This window comes from Telopea speciosissima, chromosome 7 (assembly GCF_018873765.1).
Source record: "Telopea speciosissima isolate NSW1024214 ecotype Mountain lineage chromosome 7, Tspe_v1, whole genome shotgun sequence".
In the NCBI taxonomy this organism is placed as follows: domain Eukaryota; kingdom Viridiplantae; phylum Streptophyta; class Magnoliopsida; order Proteales; family Proteaceae; genus Telopea; species Telopea speciosissima.
The window spans coordinates 67,464,260-67,485,407 of record NC_057922.1 but is presented as its reverse complement, the minus strand read 5'-3'; the positions used below and the strand labels follow the sequence as shown (position 1 = coordinate 67,485,407).

Below are 21,148 nucleotides of genomic sequence, written 5' to 3'. Positions count from 1 at the left end.
TTCTTAATTCCTAATGCTAAATTAAGTTGTTTTACACCTCTACTTTAATTATGTGTTTTAAATACTGTGTGGAATAGCCTAGGGTAGAGCTCACCTATGCCGTAGACTACCAACCTACGGTCCAAAGTCAAAGTACCATTTTCGGTTTGAGTTTGTAAAAACTAATGTTTCCATTGTGTTTAGAAGGCCTAAAATATGGTGGATGTCAAGTTTTAGGACCTATCTTGGCCATATGGCCACCGAAACCCACCACTGAGTCAAGATGGGAAAAAATACACAAACTCGCCGAGATCTCAGCGGCAGAACTTGGTTTCTTGGCCTGGCGAAACTAGGGGTGAAACCGAGACCTAAATCCTTGCTTTGAGTGAGTGTGATTGAGAGCTTCCTTCTTCCCCCCCTGAATCATTGAGAATCAATCTCAGATTTCTCTTCTTCTCTAACCGGCCCTCCAACACCGAGGGGTGAGATTTTATAACATACATCCTCCCCGTAGGAAATTGTTCCATATAATATGTGTTTCTTTAAAATATTTGCCCTACCCCCTAAGGGTCCTCTTTTCACCCTTGCGCCCAGACCATACTGATCCTACCATCCAAACCTCTTTGGTTTATGCTCCTTTGGCATAACTGAAATTATTATGTCTAAAAGTCCATACCTATGATTAGTTAAACTACCAAACGGCTGAATCATGGATGCACCATTCCAAGAGTCAATTCAATTAGACTGCATTGGGTAAGAAGTGAAGTGAAATAAAGTTTTCATCGGTGAAGTGAAATGAAAAAGGGTAAAAGTAATCTTTTTCAATGGGGTGTTTGGTTGGAAGTAAAGTGAAAAAAAATTTGTTGATTTTGCTTCATTTCGAACTCTTTTCACACATTTCACTACTAATTGAAGAGACCATTCATGCATTTTCATCCTTCCAACACTGATTGGATTAGAGTTTATGAACAATTAGTGCATTAATAAGCTGGCAACTTACTCTGACCAGTGCATACACCCTCATAAAGTCATAAATAAATGCAATCAGGCTGGTAGAATTGTGTCAAATCCGCTCTTTGGCTCAACCACTAGCATCCCCTAGGAGTTATCCTTCCTGTTGTTGGTGCCCGTTCTGTATACTCTTCAGGTATACCTAAATCCACTAAGGTCTATTCAATTATCTCCCATAGCTCTTGGTACACCTCCCTCCCCCCCCCCCCCTCCCGAGCCTTTCCCCGGTCTAGGCCTCCCTTCCCCGCTCCCCGCCCAACCCCTCCTCTGACCTAATCCTTTGGCTTCCATCCCAAAATGGCCTTTTCAGCTCTAGATCAGCTTGGAACTTTGTTAGACACCGTGGCCCTCTTGCCCCTTGGCACAACTTGGTTTGGTTTAAAGGTCATATCCCCCACCACAGTTTCATTGTCTGGAGAGTCTTCACTCATAGCCTTCCCACCCAAGACTTCCTCCTCCACCGCCACCTATCTGTTTCCCCTTCATGCACCCTTTCTTGGAATGGCTCTGAGGACATTGACCATCTATTTTTCTCTTGCCTTTTTGCTCTGTTAGTTTGGAAAAAAGCTTTATTCTCCTTCTGGCCCCGTCGAAGGAGACCCCTCCCCTTCAATAGGGAGTGGCTCTGGATGGATATGACAGCCTCGGGTAGTACTATCCATAGTTCCAGAACTGGGCGAGATATCTCTCTTTTTGAAAAAAGCGAGACGAGACTTAAGGCGAAATGAAATATTACCCCAAATCGGTCGAGATTTCGGTTCGACCGACGTTTGGACTAAACTTACCTTTATAATGTACATATCTTGACCAAGACAGTTGAGATCTCTCAAGAACTCGACTGTCTCGGTGAACCCGACAGAGAAGTATGCATTTGATTGGATTTTTGAGGATTTTTTACGGTGGTTTATGATAGAGATACATGTAATATGTTAAGATTGATGTATTGTACACTTTTGAATTTGTAATGTTTATTTAAGTTGTTTTATATTAATTGTATGATTTGATTGCTTTTAATTACTAAATTATCTGTAAAATCGAACCTATTAGTACATTGTCGCCTACCAACCTAGGGTCCTAAGCGAACTCCTATTTGGACTTTGCTTTCGCAAAATCTGATAGTGCAATTGTGTTTAAATGGCCTAAAACAGGCTGAGTACCAAGTTTTAAGCCCAAACTAGGTCTAAAATCCACCAAAACCAGCCTTCGAGTTCAAAAAAAAATACACCAACTCACCGAGATCTCACCGAGATCTTGGCCCAACTCGGTTTTTTGGCTGGGCAAAACCTGTACCGAAACTGAGTTCTTGAACCTTGGTACTATCTGCGATGTGGTCGGCAAGCTTGTGTTCGGTGCTACTATTTCTCACATTTGGATGGAGTGCAATCTTCGAAGATTGACTTCCAACTCCCGCTCTCTTGACATGATTTGGAATGCCATCTTTTTTTATGATAGTTCGAAATTACACTTTGTTGGAATATGTAATCCAAAATACCGTGGGGGTATTCAGGTCTTTTGGGTGTTTTATTTATTCTTTATTTATGTATTTATGAGCAAGGGTAGAAATGTAATTAGGGATGTGACACTGTTCATGTGAACAGTGTCGTGAATAGTGTTTTTCCCTTGCTATCTCTTTTACTACTATAAATAGAGCTTGACTGATCTTATAGATTATTCAAGCCATTCTCCCATTCTTGGTTCAAGTCAACATGGCATCAGAGCTAGTCTGATCTAGGTTAGAAAAAGAGGAAAAAACCCTACTCCTTCTCTCCAATCGACTTCTTCCTTCTTCTCTCTTTCTCGGCTTCTCCTGCTTCTGGTTTTCTTCTTCTCATACTTGTAAGGGGGCAGCACTAATGAGGTAAAAAACCTTAACCAATGAGTTAGTTGCTGCCCTCCTCCATTCAATCTCTTTTTTCCATTAAAATTCTGTTGGAACCATCTTTGCGAATTGGAGCTTTCCAGAATTTTTTGGAGATCAACTTCCTATCACTATTGAAGGCTAACTTTCCACCATTGGAGCTCCCTTTGCTCTCTTTTCCAGAACCTTCCTACCCTATTCCATTGACCTCCTTTCCTTTTTTCTATTTCTCCATCTTTCATTAACCTTTCCAGCCCCTACCCTAATCGATCTCAACTTGTCACCAATCGATTTTAGGGTTTCCCTTTTCAGAAGCAGCTAATTTTTTGGGGGTGATTCCCTACTACTACAAGCCATACTAAACCTAAGTTTGGACCCTTTCTGATGGCTGGATTTGTTTCTACAGCAAAACTTTCTTAACCTGCTAATTTGGTTACTTGCTAAAACCCTAACTCCAATCGAAATTAGGGTTACAGGTTTCAGCTTTTGCTGATTTTTTTAGGGCTGATTACTTCATCTACAAGGACCACTCGACCTCAATATTGGCCTCTGTCCAAGTGTTTGAAGACCCCTAACCCCAATCGATCCTTATTTTCAAGGTTTTACAAAATCATGACACAAATCAATTTTTTGGGTTAGGGTTATTTGTTGCTGCTGGAGTTTTTTGGAGGTGTTTCTACCATTAAGAGACGCAACCTACTTCAACTATTCATGGCTTGAAGAAATTCTATTTCGTGTGATAGCTGCTGCCCTATTTTTCTGCATTTTTTTGGAGTTTCTCCCTCTTGAAGATCAAGTCTAAATCACAAAAAGATGTTAGTTATTCGTATTAGAGATCCATTCAAGCAGCTCTGGACAGCATCTATTACACACCATCAACAATCTTTGACAAGTCATCATCTCTTTTCTGAAGCCCCCTTTCCCTACAATCGATCTCAACTTTCAGGTTTTATACAAAACCCTGACTATAATCAATCTAAGGGTTAAGGCAGTCCTCTCTTGCTGATTTTTTGAGGAGAGTTTTGTAACCATCAGAGGAGTACTCAACCCAAGTTTCAGCATCATTCATGGATTTATTTTGAAAAAAAATTCAGGTTCACACTTATGGCTCGATTTCATCATTTATCAACCTATTCTTTTACTTGTTCCTATGTGGCTTGCTGCTTCAACTACATATGGATCTGTTGGGTTAATTAATTTATACTTGTTGGTTCTATCAAGCTTTACTACATACCTTGCTCTATTGATTGGCTTCTGTAAGCATGACTGGTTGACATGTTACTGCTGCCTTTATGAGGACTACTGTTGCCCTATTATTGAGTCTGAATATCCTACTATTGGAGTTCGAATTTCTTTCATTGTTGAACACTCGAATTTACTACCTTGGAGATCAGCTTATTTGGGATTACAACAACATTGTTCCATGGTTATTGGTTGCAACTACGAACCTATTCAGTTGTGTGAAGCTCTTCTACTGCTTCATATCCGACTTACTTTGGAGCTTGTTCCTAGCAGTGTTTACTAATTCAGATCTGATCCAAGTTTTTTGTTGAAGTTTATTACATCAATTCTGTCCAGATATCTTCGTCAGTTCTATTTAGCATGAGGGAGTTTATAAATTGGAGTTTTGCACACTTGTTCTTCCTTGTTTGAAGATTGATCAAGCCTTGAAGATTGGAGCTTTTCCTTTCTTCAAATCAGATCTGTATACTTATCAGATGTGAATATTGGAGTTCGGTGTTTGTCCCCTGTAGGAGTTTCCATCCAAGGAGTTTGTTTGGTCGTTTGAAGATGGTGAACAATTTCTATGTTGCATTATTTTTCTCCATATTTCATTATCCCACAACTTTTCTTTTCACTTCACCATCTCCCCTAACATACCTTTGGCATATACCCATAACGACTTTGGACGATAATGGTATTCTTTAAATTGCCATTTCTTCCTTTTCCATTCCCTTAGCACCTTTTGGAAAATTCTGGAATATTATATTTTTGCCTTATCTCTTACATTATCTCTGTTATGTCCACATGTACTACTACACGTGAGGGAGAGATTATGTACAGTACACCTACTGACATTGTAGAAGCAGAACTTGCAGGAATACTTGGTGCAAAACATAGAAGATCAGTGTTTCCACCATTGCTATTGGGAATCCTTCTTTATTGGGTTGAATTTGCCATAAGGGGGAGATGAAGAGTATTGAAGATGTTTGGTTATTACCTGCCTATATGAGGTTCTACAGTTGGGTTGATCTTTTCCGCTACCTGATTCATTTGTTCCCGCTACTTGCTGCCCTAGTTGCTTGTCTTCAAGATTATCAGTAAGAGATTCATCACTGGATAGCTATAGAAGATTGGTGAAAGCTGCCTTTTTTTGCTGATCAAGTCTGCCCAGTTTTTTGAAGATCTATATTTAAAGTTCTTGAAGGTTTATTTGGGAGCTGCATTCATCTCTGTCAAGCTAGATTCTGCTGCAACTTAGTTTCTACCCATTTTGTTCAAGTTGAGCATTAGTACCTTGTATGCACCAACTTGAGGGGGAGTGTCAGCATTATTATGGAGTTATTTTTTTCTTTTTAGTTCAAGCTGGTTTTTCTTTCTTCTCTAATTTGTATAATCCAGCTTAAGGGGGAGTGTTGGAATATGTAATCCAGAATACCCCCACGGTATTCTAGTCTTTTGGGTGTTTTATTTATTCTTTATTTATGTATTTATGCGCAAGGGTAAAAATGTAATTAGGAATGTGACACTGTTCATGTGAACAGTATCGTAAATAGTGTTTTTCCCTTGTTATCTCTTTTACTACTATAAATAGAGAGCTTGACTGATCTTATAGATTATTCAAGCCATTCTCCCATTCTCTGTTCAAGTCAACAGGTGTTAAAAAACTATTTATCCACCCGTGTCCCCCTTTGGATAGTCCGCCGTGTTAAAAGCTCCTGTATGCTATACATATTGTTTCCTCCCTTTCCTACAAGGTCGGCCTTTTAGAGGAAGCGGTTTCTATCACACTTGTTACCCCATCGTTCTATTATTGATTCCCCTTCTATACGTTTACCTGTTACATATTGTTTGTTAGATCACAGGCTTTATGTATTTCTCTTCTTCCTTAGGGCCCCTCCTAGGGCCTGGTTCTGTATAGCTCCCCCCTCCCCTCCTTCCTTGTGTATTCCCCTCCCCCCCCCCCTCTTTTTCTTGCTCTTCCTTTTGGTAATGAATTTTTTATTCACCAAAAAATTATATATTCAAGTAGTCAATATAAAATAGCATTCAGGAAAAACCCAATACAAATTCTTTTGCCAAGCCACTTTGTTGGGTTGTTTGGGCAGAGAATCCTGATTTCTGTTTAGATGAATGTACATGTTAAATGATGGTGCCCTGGCTAGAGGGAGAAAATTAAAAGCATAGGTTGGACAGGATTTTATCCAAACCTAATAGATCCCACATAGAAAAGAACTCTGCCAAACAAGGTCAAACCTACCATCCACACAATATTAGTCCATGAACACTTGGAAATCTATTAGATTCTCCCACCCCTCATGCAGGGAGGAAAGGTGATGAGTAGAATTGCTATCCCATGCAATTGACTGAACAGTCCCTGATGTTAAAAAAGAAAGAAAGAAAGAAAGAAAAAGGGGGGGGGGGGGGGCGGCTCTTTTCTAGGATATAAATTATTAGATCAGCTGATTTTTGAGCCATACCATAGGAAGGTTCAATCAAATGAATCCCCTCTATTACGAAAAAATTGGGTGGATTGAAAATCAAATTTCATGCTACATCTCATTAGTGTCTATTATTCAAAAACTAGATAACAAGTTAGGGAAAATGCCATATAATGCAGTGCATTCAAGACTCTGCTTATCCAGAGAAAATGAAAATTCCTGCAAATTTTATTTTTTTTATTTTCTGCGTGGGTTTCCTGCAAACTTACCGCTTGAAGGGTCTACATGCACAAAAAAACTGGCCGCAACTATAAGGTAGCACAAAATAAGCATCAGCCCTTTGAAATAGTTTGAAGTCCCTTCCTGCATCAATGGAAGCAATTATAATGAATCAAATATGTGGAATAAAAATGAGTTACAAACCATGAATGTTTTTTGCAAGGCATAATCTTTTTGGACAGTAGTTGAGAAGCATCATGTTCCCTATTGGAGATCTACCAAACCATAAGAAATCTGCTGAAAATTAAGTCCAAAAGTTACATTCATTTAATAGGATAAGAATCAAAGATTTGCAGAAAAAGGAAATTATATGTGCACCGCTATTTGGGTTCTTAAGTTGTGGGTCTTAAAGGAGATCTACTGTAAAAACGTTCCTAATTTGTCAAAGTTAAATTAGATGGTAGCTGTATGCAATAAGTGGGTTCTAAAAAATGACAAGGTCCTAATCATCCAGAAGCCCTGACTAGAGATTAAATTTATGTTTCAGGGAATCAGCCCCTTGTAATAGACGAATGGTACCTCTTGCACCTAGTTCATTACCTATAAGAGTTGAAGGTAATCTCCTTGCTCTTGTACGCCTAGTTCATGAGGATCTTTTAGTTTCCAAACATCATTGCTGTTGATCCTTCTCATCTGGATTTCTTGTGGCACTCAATGGGGAAAAAGTTGGACTAAGAACTGGAAATCAAGTTTTGGATGATGGGAAGAAGGAAAAAGTAAAAGGGAAAATATATTAAAAACCCATTAATAGATTTATATCTAAAAAACCAAAGTTCAACTTTTCTATCTATTAAACCCATAAAAGCCCATGGGGAAAAAAGAGATCTACCGTAGAAACGTTCCTAATTGGTTAAAGTTAAATTAGGTAGTAGCTGTATGCAACAAGTGGGTTCTAAAAATGCGAAGGTCCTGATCATTCAGAGGCCCTGAGTAGAGATTAAATTTCTTTTTTAAAGGAATAATCTCCCTCTGACCTGTCGCCTGCTTCTCTCCAGCGAGGAACCCTAGCTCTCGAACGTCGTTCTCTTCTTCCTTCGACCCTACCCCCCCCCCCCCTTTTGCCCATTCCACCCACTACTATGGTTGCCACCACTAAACCGTCCCATACACAACCCCAGTCCCACACTTTTCTGTCAAGCCCAACAGTCTCTAGGCCTTTGGTTCACTTAAGTCACACCCTTCCTTTTCTTAATCTGTCCCATCTGGTCCAACCCACCAACCCCATCCATTCAGTGCCTCACCCGATGCATCTCTCATCCTCAGGTCCTCTCAAAGGAACGCCTGACCCACCTCCCACACCTATTGATCCTCCTCCTTTACCCGACGCCTGCTCTATTCCCTGCTCGAGGATGCCAACGCCAAATCTCCTCTCTTCTTCCTTTCTAGAGGAAGTTACCACTCCTCATGCCACCATTGTTACCCTCCCCACTCTTCGCGAATACCGCTAGAGACACAAAAGCCACCCCTCTTCCTCCCATCCTGTCTTCTCCTAATCCAGCCCTCCTGGGTATTTGTAGAAACCTATCCCTCCTTGCCAATGAGCCAAAGTGTCCTTTGGAATGACTGAGGCCTCAATTCCTCGGCCAAGCACGCTGAAATCCGTTCCTGTATTAAATTCCATCATGTTGTAAGGGAGAAGAGATTTACAGCAAGAGGAAGAAGGAGAGAAAAGAAGAGGGAAAGAAGAAGAGAGTTTGGGAGAATTGATTATGTGTGTTGAGTGATTCTCAACACACATATTCACTTCAGTAATCACTTCTAAGAATTACATAGACCTCCCTAGGGAGGTAAACAGAAATAAAGAAGAAATAACAAAAATACTACTTAGCCATGTCTAATAATAAGACAATGACAGAACAACCCTTATACAACAATTCTAATAACTCTAATACTCCCCCTCAAGGTGGAGAATAAATGTCATACATTCCCAGCTTGCACAATAAGGTACTAAATAGACTAGAAATGAGACCCTTGGTGAAGATATCTGCTACTTGATCACTTGTCTTCACAAAGGGAGTACAAATGCACACAGAATCCAACTTCTCTTTGATTAACTGTCGATCAACCTCAAAATGTTTGGTTCGATCATGTTGAACCGGATTATGGGCAATGCTTATAGCAGCTTTGTTGTCACAATAAAGTCTCATTGGCCCTTCAGTTTCAAAACTCAAGTTTTGTAGTAGTCTCTTTCATAGTTGTCATGGCGTCCTGGTGCTGGAGAAGCATGCATGGCGACCTACGCCATGGCGTCCCTCTTCGATTTCTTCTTCCTGTCTCTCTTTCCCTCTTCGATTTCTTCTTCCTGTCTTCGATTTCTTCTTCCCTCTTCGATTTCTTCTTTCCCTCTTCGATTTCTTTCGATTTCTTCTTTCCCTCTTCGATTTCTTTCGATTTCTTCTTTCCCTCTTCGATTTCTGAATTTTCTTCTTAAAACTTGAGAAACAATAGAGAAAAAATAAAACATGGCTTGAGTATACATCTATTAAAACATTAAAAATAGAGAAAATAAAAAATAAAACATAGTCGACATGCTCGCCATGGCGGGCAACATGTCGATATATCGACGTGACACCCCTCCACCGACTTGGATTGTCGTGACGCCGTGACAACTATGGTCTCTTTAGCCATATAAGCTCACACACTCCATGAGCCATGGCCCTAAACTCAACTTCTGCACTGGATCTAGCTACAACTGGTTGTTTCTTGCTCCTCCAGGTAACTAAATTACCACCCACAAAGGTACAGTACCCAGAAGTAGATCTCCTGTCAGAGACTGAACCAGCCCAATCAGCATCTGTGTATCCTTCATTTTGCAAATGATCATGCCTGGCAAATAGAAGACCTTTTCCTGGACAGGATTTCAAGTATCTAATGATGCGATACACCGCATCCAGATGTCCACTCCGAGCATGCATGAACTGACTTACCACACCAACTGTATAAGAGATGTCTGGTCGAGTAAAGGAGAGATAGATTAGTTTCCCAACCAATCTCTGGTACTTGCTTGCATCTATAAGAGAAGAACCACATTCATCACCAAGCTTATGATTCGGATCAATGGGGAAAGTTGCTGGTTTGCACCCCATCATGCCTGTCTCTTTCAAAAGATCCAAGACAAATTTCCTTTGGCAGATGTTGATTCCTTCCCTTGATCTAGATACTTCAATACCCAAGAAGTATTTCAAGAGTCCAAGGTCTTTGATCTCAAACTGTTTAGCCAGATAAGACTTCAATCTGTTTATCTTAGTAACATCATTCCCAGTTACCACAATGTCATCAACATAGACAATGAGAGCTGTAACTGTACCATTACCTCTTCTGATAAACAAGGTGTGGTAAGCTTGACTCTGATAATACCCATTCTTCAGGATGGCTTGTCTAAATCTCTCAAACCAGGCCTTAGGAGACTGCTTGAGGCCATAGAGAGCTTTCTTCAAGAGACCCACTTTCCCTTCAGCTGAGGGACACTTAAAACCAGGTGGAGGCTGCATGTACACTTCTTCTGCTAAATCTCCATGAAGAAATTCATTCTTCACATCTAATTGGTACACTGGCCAATCTTTATTGGCTGCCACTGAAAGAATAATCCTGATTGAGTTATGCTTGGCTACAAGGGCAAAAATCTCCTGGTAGTCAATGCCATACACTTGACTATACCCTTTTGCAACCAGCCTATCTTTGTACCTTTCCACTGTACCATTGGATCTATACTTGATGGTATAAACCCATCTACATCCAACTGGAGTTCTCCACCAGGGAAGATCAACTAGTGTCCAAGTATTGTTCTTTTCCAAAGCCACCATTTCCTCAGACATTGCTTGCATCCATTTTGGATCAGATAAGGCCTCTGTGACATTTTTGGGAATGGAAGAAGATTCAAGGGCAGTGGAAAAGGCAATACCTGTAGGAGAAATAGAGTCATAGGAAACAAATTGGGCTATGGGGTTAGTACAGGCTCTCTTCCCCTTTCTCATAGCAATAGGAAGATCTAATTCAGAAGGAGAAGTATTACCTGACTGAGGAGGATAAGACTGAGAATGTGGATCCAAAGAGGGATTTTGGCAGGGTTGCTTTCCCTTCAATGCATACTAGGGTTGTTTTCTTGTTCCCTTCAACAAGCATTCACCTCTTGTGAATACAACATCTTTGAATCTTATTCCCTTGTATTCTTTTTTCCTGCTAGCAACACCACCACTACTAGCATCAATATCAACAACACCATTAGCATCAACAACATCCACTTCTTTGTATTTTCCAATATCAAATAGGAATGGGGAAGTGGAGGTAGGCAAGGGAGATAGAAAAGGAATGACATCAGCATCCTGTTCACTTCTAGTACTCTCCCCCTGAAAAGAATGCTGAGGAGAAGAAAAGTAAGGAATAGACTCAAAGAAAGTGACATCTTTGGAGAGAAGTCGCCTTCGGGAAGGAGGATGGTAGCATTTATACCCTTTGGTTGAATTAGAGTAGCCCAAGAAGATGCACTTGAGAGCATTGGGATCAAGCTTGGTGCGGGTTGATTTATTGACATGAACATAACAAACACAACCAAAGATTTCCAGAGGCAAAGAGAAGACTGAGGATCGAGGAGAAAGAAGAGCCAGGGGAGATTTGGAGCCAAGGGATGGAGTTGGCATTCGGTTAATAAGAAAGGCAGTGCTAAGAAGTGCATCAGACCAGAAAGTCTTAGGCACATGCACACCAAAGAGGAGACTTCTGGTGATTTCCCACAAGTGGCGGTTTTTTCTCTCAACCACCCCATTTTGTTGAGGGATGTCAACACAGGCTAGTTGATGGATGATGCCATTATCAGTGAAGAACTGTTGGAGCCCCCCATACATGTACTCACCCCCCTTATCAGACCTAACAATTTGGATTCGAGTACCAAATTGAGTACTAATAAGTTGATAAAAATCCTTAAAAGCATCACAAACATCACTCTTTTGTTTCAACAAAACCATCCAAGTAGATCTAGAATAGTCATCCACAAATGAAACAAAGTAACGAAATCCAGACAAAGAAGTAGTAGGAGAAGGCCCCCAAACATCAGTATGAACAAGAGAAAAAGGTGCAGTAGATCTATTACTACGATAAGGATAAGATGTGTGACAATGTTTAGCAAAAATACAAGATTCACACTGAAAGACATAAGAAGAAGGAAAAGAAGTAAACAAGTGGGGTAACTGTCCCCTCATAACAACAAATGAGGGATGACCCAAATGTTGATGCCAAAGCATTACAGACTCCAAAGTACTACAGTCACTCCGACCACAAACATAAGCTGTAGCAGTAGATTGATCAGGTAACCGTGGTTTAAGAAGGTAGAGTCCTCCTTTTTCAGTCCCACAGCCAATAACCCTCTTTGTCTCCAAATCCTGAAAAAAACAATAGAAAGGAAAGAAAGTGACACAACAATTTAAGGATTTGGTTAGGTGACTCACTGATAATAGGTTAGTAGCAAAATCAGGAAAATGAAGGACAAACTCAAGGGAAATAGAAGGAGTAACTCGCACATTACCCTTACCAGAGACTAAAGAAAGGGAACCATCAGCAACTCTTACCTTGTCCCGGCCAGAGCAAATGGAGTAGGAATCATAATACTTTGACATACCATTCATGTGATCAGAGGCTCTAGTGTCAATAATCCAGGTGGGTGCAGTAGGAGCAGATGAGACCTGCAGAGCTGAGGCAGAAGTAGCTGACCCTCCAAGGTTAGACATCAGCCGGTGGAGGGCTGCAATATCATCTTGTGAAAGGGAATCAAGAGCAGGCTGGGATCCAGATGTCTCAGACTCAGATGTCATAGAGTGAGCCCTAGCTCCCCCTCGCTTGCCTCCACGGGCACTAGATGAACCACCACGCATACTATAGGGCTGCCCATGAAGATCCCAACACCTATCCTTAGTGTGTCCTAGCTTTCCACAGTGATCACATTTAAATCTCTCACGGTGATCTCCACGAGTTGGCCCTTGGCCTTTCCCCCTACTTTTCCAGTCTCTGTGGGAACTAGAAACAAGAGCAGATCTATCTGTTGGTGGTGCAATATCCATAGTTGTTCTCCTGGTTTCCTCACTTTGCAAGTAACTACATACTTCATCCAAGGATGGAAAGGGAGACTTCCCTAGGATCTGTAGACGAATGGGCTCATACTCTGGATTCAGCCCATCAAATAGAGAAAAGATCCTTTCAACTTCTTGATTCTTGTAAACCTTGGCTTCATCCTCAGAGTTGGACAATCAAAGATACCTGTAGTGATCATATTCCTGCCACAGGCTGATAACAGTGTTGTAGTATTCAGAGATGCTCCTATCACCCTGCTTCATATTGGTGACCTTTTGGTGGATTTGGTACACCTTTGCATAGTCACCAACTCGACCAAAGGTCCGGGCAACATTGTCCCACATCTCCTCAGCAGTTTCCTTATCCATAAACCTCCTACTAATTTCAGGTTTCATGGAGAAAACCAACCAAGTCATAACTGTGGAGTTCTCAGTCTCCCACTTCAGATAACATGGATCAGTAGTGGCAGGCTCCTTAATAGAGCCAGTAATATACCCCAACTTTCCCCTACTTCGCAGGGACATCTTCACAGACCGAGACCAGTCTAAGTAGTTGGTATTGTCCAACTTCACAACAAAGATTTGGGTGTTGGGGTTATCAAAGGAAGCAATAGTGGGGTGGAGTCCACCAAAACCACTAGTAGAAGCTTCCAAAGGTCCACTGACCTCAAATCCAGACAGGCTAGACATTGTAGACATGATATGTAGATACTCAACAAACCAACAACAAACAAAAAAACTTGCACAACAGTCCAGCCAACAAAGGAGGCCAAATCAACAACCAACACTCAATATGCACTTTGGTTCCATTCCACAATAGCTAAAGGCATTCAAATAGTTGACATCATCAATTAATAGGGACCATCTCTCCCATTACAGCCAATAAAAAACTCAACAAGAAGAGAAACCAGAATCTGTCGATACCTGGGAAGCACCGATGAATTGAGCTAAGCTCCCCAATCAGCTCCTTTCAATAACCAAGCTGTTGGGGGTCTGAAAGAAGGCCCTCAGGCAAATCAAATGCCTCAGTCCTCATTCCAAATAGTGAAGAGATGAGAGAGAGATGAGCAGAATCCTCTACAGGCTGGCGGTAATGCTCTGTCCAGCTTCTAGGGCTTCAAATACACTTTGCGAGCTGGGAATCTCTCTCCATTGTTGTTGAGTTGAAGGATACAGCTCCAAAGCATGTAGTATGTGTGTTTTTTCACATAGTATAGCCTCTAATGGAACCCTCTACCTTCCTAGGGTCCCAAGAAGAGGTGAAGAAAAGAACCAAGCCTTAGTTGACTCTCAAACCAGTGGAAGTGGCTCTGATACCAAGTTAGAACTTGAAGATGGATCGATTCTAGTAAGGGAGAAGAGATTTACAGCAACAGGAAGGAGGAGAGAAGAGAAGAGGGAAAGAAGAAGAGAGTTTGGGAGAATCGATTATGTGTGTTGAGTGATTCTCAACACACATATTCACTTCATTAATCACTTCTAAGAATTACATAGACCTCCTTAGCAAGGTAAATAGAAATAAAGAAGAAATAACAAAAATACAACTTAGCCATGTCTAATAATAAGACAATGACAGAACAACCCTTATACAACTATTCTAATAACTCTAACACATAGGCACCGAAGTTGACCAAGGCGCCTAGACGCCTAGGCGACACCTAGACAACTATGCTTCCAATATACACACATGCACAACCACAACACAGAATATATGTGGTTCAGCAAGTTGCCTACATCCATGGAGCAATGCCCTAGTAGGGCCTCGTATATTGCTCGATACTCTACTACTTTAATCAGCTACAACTGACAAGGAGCTACACCCCACCCTAACCCAACATACAACTAGAAGGTAACTACAACACCAAATGGAAGGTAGCTACAACTCCTGTATCTAGCACCGACTGAAAACACCCCAGATACAGAATAAATGTGCTTATAAATGATGCCCTACAATTTGCACATCTAGCCTAGGATATCAACAATGTACAACCTAGCTACCACATGTGGATACAAGAATACAAATGAAGTTAACTAAAGGTAGAAAACCTTACAACTGTGCTTGGATTTGATTCTTGCTCGCGGCTGCGTGGCCCTGCTGGGCTGTGTGGCTGCCACTAGGCTAAGCACCCTCCAGTAAGCAGCAACCTCAGCCAATACTAAACGGACACATCATCACTGAGCACTGTGTCACACCACCAGACACATTGTCCACCTCAGCCACATCCTTAATACCATGCTACAAAAGTATGACCTGTCATCAAACCATGCCACATCAGCATGCTATGAATGAGGCCCCTCTTTGAGGCATTTTCTCTAACACCTGGCCAGTCTGAAGTGACTATGGAAACTGCCATAACTCCCTTATTCAGAGTCAGATTGACACGATTCCAGTTGCGTTGGAAAGAAGACTCGATGCTCTACGTTTCTCTAGTGCAACCCTCCTTCCAATTCAGCCACTTGACTTGCCCAAAATAGCTCCGAAGCTGACACATGCTGCCACTTTCAGTCTTAGCCACATCCTGCCACTTGTACACTGTGCACAACTCTAACTGACAGTGTTGACAACAATGACAACCATAAAACAACAATCTCCCTCGTTGGAGTTGTTAGCAACACTGACCACGACAACGTTCAACAGTGACTCACCTCTGGGACCTATGTGCCCACCGTATCTTTCAAATCCCACAGAGAGTGAAGTTTGAAGTGTCAAACTCCCCCTGTCTGCAATACCAATGGGACACCTCTCCCCAGTCTTCTCTACCTCTATAATACCCCTGGTTTTTTAGGATAGTTTGGTCATAGCCTAAACCCTAGAGGATGACATGGCAGTCTAGAGTCAACGTTGGACTTGTCAATATCAAAGGTTCCATGCTACAATTTTATTGCCTTTTTATTTAAATTCTTTTAAAATAAATATTTAGAGGATCTGTTTCTAATTTGAGTTTCTTTGATTGTTGTGCATGAAATATTAATGGTATGAGATATGTATAATATTGAGTTTAATCTAACTAGGTAAGTATGATATGATATAGGCTAATGTAATGGAAAGAAAAATTAAATCATGAGTTTTACTAGGGAAGGGGAATCTTTGAAAATATGGAAATCCCACTTCCTTTAATCAAGCAATGCACATGGATGGCTTTTGAATTAATTAAACAACCTACTATATTATAGACAAAATAGGAAAGAAATCTATACCTAAAATGACACCTAGAGATCCACTAGGAAGGAACCCTTCTCTCACCCTTAACCCCCTAAATTATACTACTACCCAATACAAACCGTGGAATGACTTGGTGCCACATTTGATTAATTCAAAAAAAAAAAAAGAAAAGAGAGAAAACATGGGAGAGGGAGGGTGAATCGTAGGAGAGGAAGAAGAAGAGAGGGAAAGAAGCATACCTTCTCCCACCGATTTTTGCACAAGCTTGGATCCTCTTTCAAGCCTAGGCTGGGTGATTCAAAGGAAGTAGGATTTGAGTGTGGAAGACCTTTTATCTAAAGGGGTTAGGATTTCATTATTTTGATTTCTTCAAACGGTAAGTACACTTCCTAATTTCCATGCTTGCATTCTTGATCCTCAAAGACTCGATGCTCTATTTGATGTCATCTTTAATGATCTATGCCTATCCGATTTTATTTCTATTGATCCATGTCTATTTGGTTTCTATCCTTAATGATCTATACCTATTCGATTGTATTTCTAATGATCTATGTCTATTTCGATTTCTATCTTTGATGATCTATGCCTATTCGATTTAATCTCCAATGATTCGATGCTCTATTCAATCTTATCACTGATGATCTATGTCTTCTCGATTATATCTTTAAATGATCTATTCCTATTAGAATGCTGATTTATGTAAATCCATCTTGAACCAAACTATGAATAATTCCAGATTCTCGATTTGTTTGTTTCGGTGAATCTATCTTATGATTTAATTACCATAGAAATTTTATGTGATGATTATAGCATGAACCGATTTTTTATTTCCTATAGTGGTACTAGTAGTGTGTTTTATTGTCGTGCTTATGTTTAAAGAGAGAAATCTTATAAAAGTATGTTGTACGTTAATACGTGAGTTGGAGAATATGTTCTCCTACATTTGGGTTGAAACAAAGAACTTATTGATTTTTACCTAATGGTGATGATATAGTGTTTAAGGCAGTATTACGTTATAGGTTGTATCACGTTATGGGGCACTATGTCATGATCCTGAAGGAAGTCTGGTTAATTATAAGATTTTGGCATTGTGGGGTGATGATATAGTGTTTAAGGTTGTATGACATTGCAGGCCGTATCACGTTACGGGGCACTATGTCATGATCCTAAAGGATGTATGATTAATTATAAGATTTTGGCATTTGTGGGGTGATGATATAGTGTTTAAGGTTGTATTACGTTACAGGTTGTATCACGTTACAGGGCACTATGTCATGATCCTGAAGGATGTATGATTAATTATAATATTTTGGCATTTGTGAAAACTGAAAATGGTTAAAGGCTGTATCAAGTTACAAGCCGTATCACGTTACGGGGCCATATTTCATGTATACACGAAATTAATTGATAACGTTCTGGAGAAAACTATTTTTATAACATGTATACTATATGATCTCATTTATTTATGATCTCCTATTTCGTTATCATGTTTTCCGTCTATTCTTGCCTACTGCCAATTTGTTAAATTGTGCTCTATTATGAAATGCTCAAATGTGTTTTTTTTTTTTTTTTTTTTTTTTTTTTTTTTTTTTTTTTTGGTGAATAAAAAAATGTATTACCAAAGCCCAAGGGGGGCGAAAGGGAAAGAGGAGGAGGGAATATACAAAGGCGGCAGAGAGAGAGAGGGGGAAATAGACCCCAGACCCAACTAAAAGGGGGAATGGAGCCTCAAAAGAGCACTATCTAAACCCCAAGATACAACAATGTGCCAGTTCCTTAGGAAAATCAAAAAAGTCGAATGAGGCAAAAAAACTAATCTTAAAGGAGACATCCAAAAAGATGGCTTTCCAAATCAAGTTAAGGTAGCGAGAGTTGGAGGTCCATCTCCTTAGGTTCGTCTCCATCCAAATGTGGTAAAGAGCTGCGCCAAACACAAGCTTGCCAATAGTATCGCAGATGGAGCAGCCAGGGTAAGTCCTGGTCAGCCAGAGCCACTCCCGAGCGAAAGGTAGGGGTCTCCTGCTACGAGGCCAAATAAAAGAAAGGGTTTTTTTCCAAATGGAAGAGGTAAACGAGCAAGCAAAGAAGAGGTAGTCAGTGTCTACGGATCCATCCCATCAGAAGATACAAGAAGGGGGGACAGGCATTCTTCGGTGAAGGAGGAAGGCTTGGGTTGGGAGGCAAAGGTTTAGGGTTCTCCAGGCCAGGAAGCTATGGCGAGGGATGTGACCTTTGAACCAGACAAGTTTGTGCCATAGGACAGTAAGGGCATGGGTCCTAACTAGGTTCCAGGCAGATCTAAAGCTAAAAAGGCCGTTTGTTTTGGGGAGCCAGATAACCTTGTCCGCATGAGCAGGGGGGTAGGGGGAGGGGGGAAGGGAATTCCATATCAGGGAAATGATAACGGGAAGAGGGGATGGGGGGTCCAAGATCCATAAGAGATGATGGAGGATAGGGGGGCAAACTTGGGAATGCCAGTGGAGTAAATTGCTCTGGCCCCAAAGAAGTTATAGAGGACTCCATTGGGGTGCCAGGGGTCAAGCCAAAGGGAGATAGAGGACCCATCAACAATAGAAGAGGAGGTGGCTCTAAGAGCCAAGGGGCAAAGGAGGAAGATCTTGCGCTAGACCCAGGAGGAATCCGAAGGGATGGAGACAGTCCAAATGGAGTCATTTTTTAGGAGATGGGAGTAAACCCAATGGACGCAAATGGAGTGATGCTTAGAGGAGATTTTCTAAATAAGCTTCAGAATTCCCGGAGTATTGGAGTTGCGGATACGGCGGATGCCAAGACCTCCTTCAGATTTGGGAAGGCAGATGGATTTCCAGCTAACTGGATGGAGGAATTTGGAGGTTTCCTTCCCTTTCCAAAGGAAAGCACAAAAGATGGTTTCCGTTGCTTTGATGGTGGCTTTAAGAAGGCCAAAGATACCACACCAATAAATGTTAGAAGATTGGAGAACCGATCTAATGCATTCGAGCCTACCCGCACAGGAAAAAAGTCTGCCTTTCCAGAGTTGACGCTTGCAGATATTATCAAGCATGGGGGTACGATGATGACTGGAGAGCCTAGCAGGGATAAGGGGAAGGCCCAGGTATTTCACTGGGAGGGAGCCCAAGGAAAAGCCCGTAAGGCGGAGAAGGGTGTCTCTATCGGAATCCGAGAAACCAGAGAGGAAGAGTTTGGATTTAAGGAGGTTGATACGGAGACCAGAGAGACTCTCAAAGAGGTGAAGGGAAGACATGATGGCAGAGATGGAAGAGGGGGAGGCTTTGGAGAAGATCATAAGATTGTCCGCAAAGGCTAGGTGGGTGAGGTTTAGGTGCTTGCATTTAGGAATGGGGGAGATAAGGTGGAGGTCCGTTTTGGCTTGGATGCTCCTCGAAAGGACTTCTAAGGTCAGAGAGTAAAGGAAAGGGGAGAGAGGGCATCCCTGGCGAATCCCAACTTTAGAGTTGAAGAAGCCGGCGGGGGAATCGTTGACGATAACGAAGAAGGAGGGGGAGGAGATACAAGCCAAAATCCAATGGATGAAGGCAGGGGGAAAGCCCATCTGGGAAAGCACATCGCAAATGAAGTCCCATCTGAGGGAATCAAAAGCTTTGTGAAGGTCAATCTTTACAAGGGCAGCGGGCAAGTGGGATTTTCGGTCGAAGCCACGCACAATTTCGGAACAGAGAATGATGTTGTCCGCAATGCTTCTGCCAAAGATGAAGGAAGATTGGTTGGGGCTGACCAAGGAAGGGATGACAAGCTGGATTCTGTTTGCCAGGACTTTGGCAATGAACATGTAAAGAAGATTGCAAAGAGAAATAGGTCTGAAATCAGACAGAGAGGAGGCTCCATCTTTTTAAGGGATGAGGCAAAGAAATGTCTGATTGACCTGGGCTAGCTGGCTGGGGTTAAAGAAGAAGCTGCGGACAACTTTGATGAGGTCTTCTTTAATATGGTCCCAACAGCTAAGGAAAAATCCCATGTTGAAACCATCTGGCCCAAGGGCCTTATTGGATTTATGGGACAAGATAGCCTTGGTAATCTCTTCATCAGACGGAATGGAAAGGAGCAATCTAGCCAGAGTAGAGGGGAAAATTTTGTTTATGAGGCCAGGAGGGAGGGGAGGGTTAAAAAGGGAAGAGAAAAAGGAGGCAACCTTGGACTTAATATCGAGGACAAAGGTAAGTAAGGATCCATCCCGAGCAATGAGTAAGGTGATGGAATAGCTCAGCCTGGCCTTTAAAGAACGGTGACAGAAAGCCGAGTTTGAGTCACCAAGCTCCAACCATTTAATACGGGATTTCTGGCGGAGAAAGCTTTCTTCCAGAGTGGTGAGGGAAAAGAGCTCTTCAGAAAGCTTTCTCTCTTCCTCAGCCAGCAAGGGGTTTAGCGGATCCGATTGAAGACAGGATTGCATAGAGGCAAGGTCGGATCGACAGGAGGATACCCGGGTGGGGATATTACCGAAGGTGGTAGAGTTCTAGGATTTGAGGGCAGATTTGGTGAGACAGTCAGCTTGCAGGCGATCCGGTCATTTCCCCCTCTTCGATTGTGCCAGGTGAGGGGGGATCCTGACCATCTAAGATCATCAATACTAATATCCTCAATACAAGTATTGAAGGCATTGACAAATTGGGAATCAAGGGGGCAACCACCAATTTTCTCAGATTGGAATCTGACGACATTGAAATCTCCCTCACCCCCCAGGGAAGGGACCCAGTCCCGGCTTTAATAAAAGCCAAATAATCCCAAAGGGAGGTGTGGTCCGCAGCCTGGTTGAAGGCATATACCACCGAGAGGTAACAGGAAATGGGGGAATTAGGGGGAGAGAGAAGGAGATGAATAAGCTAGGGGGAGGAGTGTGAAACGGAGATGTTGATTTTGGAAGGGTCCCAGAGGATCCAAATACGACCATTAGGAGAATGGTTATAAATTTATAATTGGAGAGGAAGGACCAAGAAGGGACAATGGATGCCACAATGCGAGAGGCATTATCTTGCAAGACACGAGTTTCTAGGAGGGCACAAAAAGAGGAATGAGAAGATTTAATAAGGGCCCTAATGTCATGATGCTTGGCAAGGGAATTAAGCCCCTTGACATTCCAAATGAATCCAGAAGACATGGAAAACTAGAGGGTATAGGG

At 41.6% G+C, this 21,148-nt stretch overlaps 1 protein-coding gene across 2 annotated transcripts in view; it reads right to left on the bottom strand.

The window, feature by feature from the left end:
* LOC122669182 (vacuolar cation/proton exchanger 2-like) overlaps positions 1–21,148 on the bottom strand; it is a 73,374-nt gene that overhangs the window by 17,934 nt on the left and 34,292 nt on the right. For both annotated transcript variants that reach the window (XM_043865874.1, XM_043865875.1), the window contains exon 11: positions 6,780–6,873. In XM_043865874.1, the coding sequence (XP_043721809.1) occupies positions 6,780–6,873 (94 nt within the window). The remainder of the gene's footprint in view (positions 1–6,779; positions 6,874–21,148) is intronic.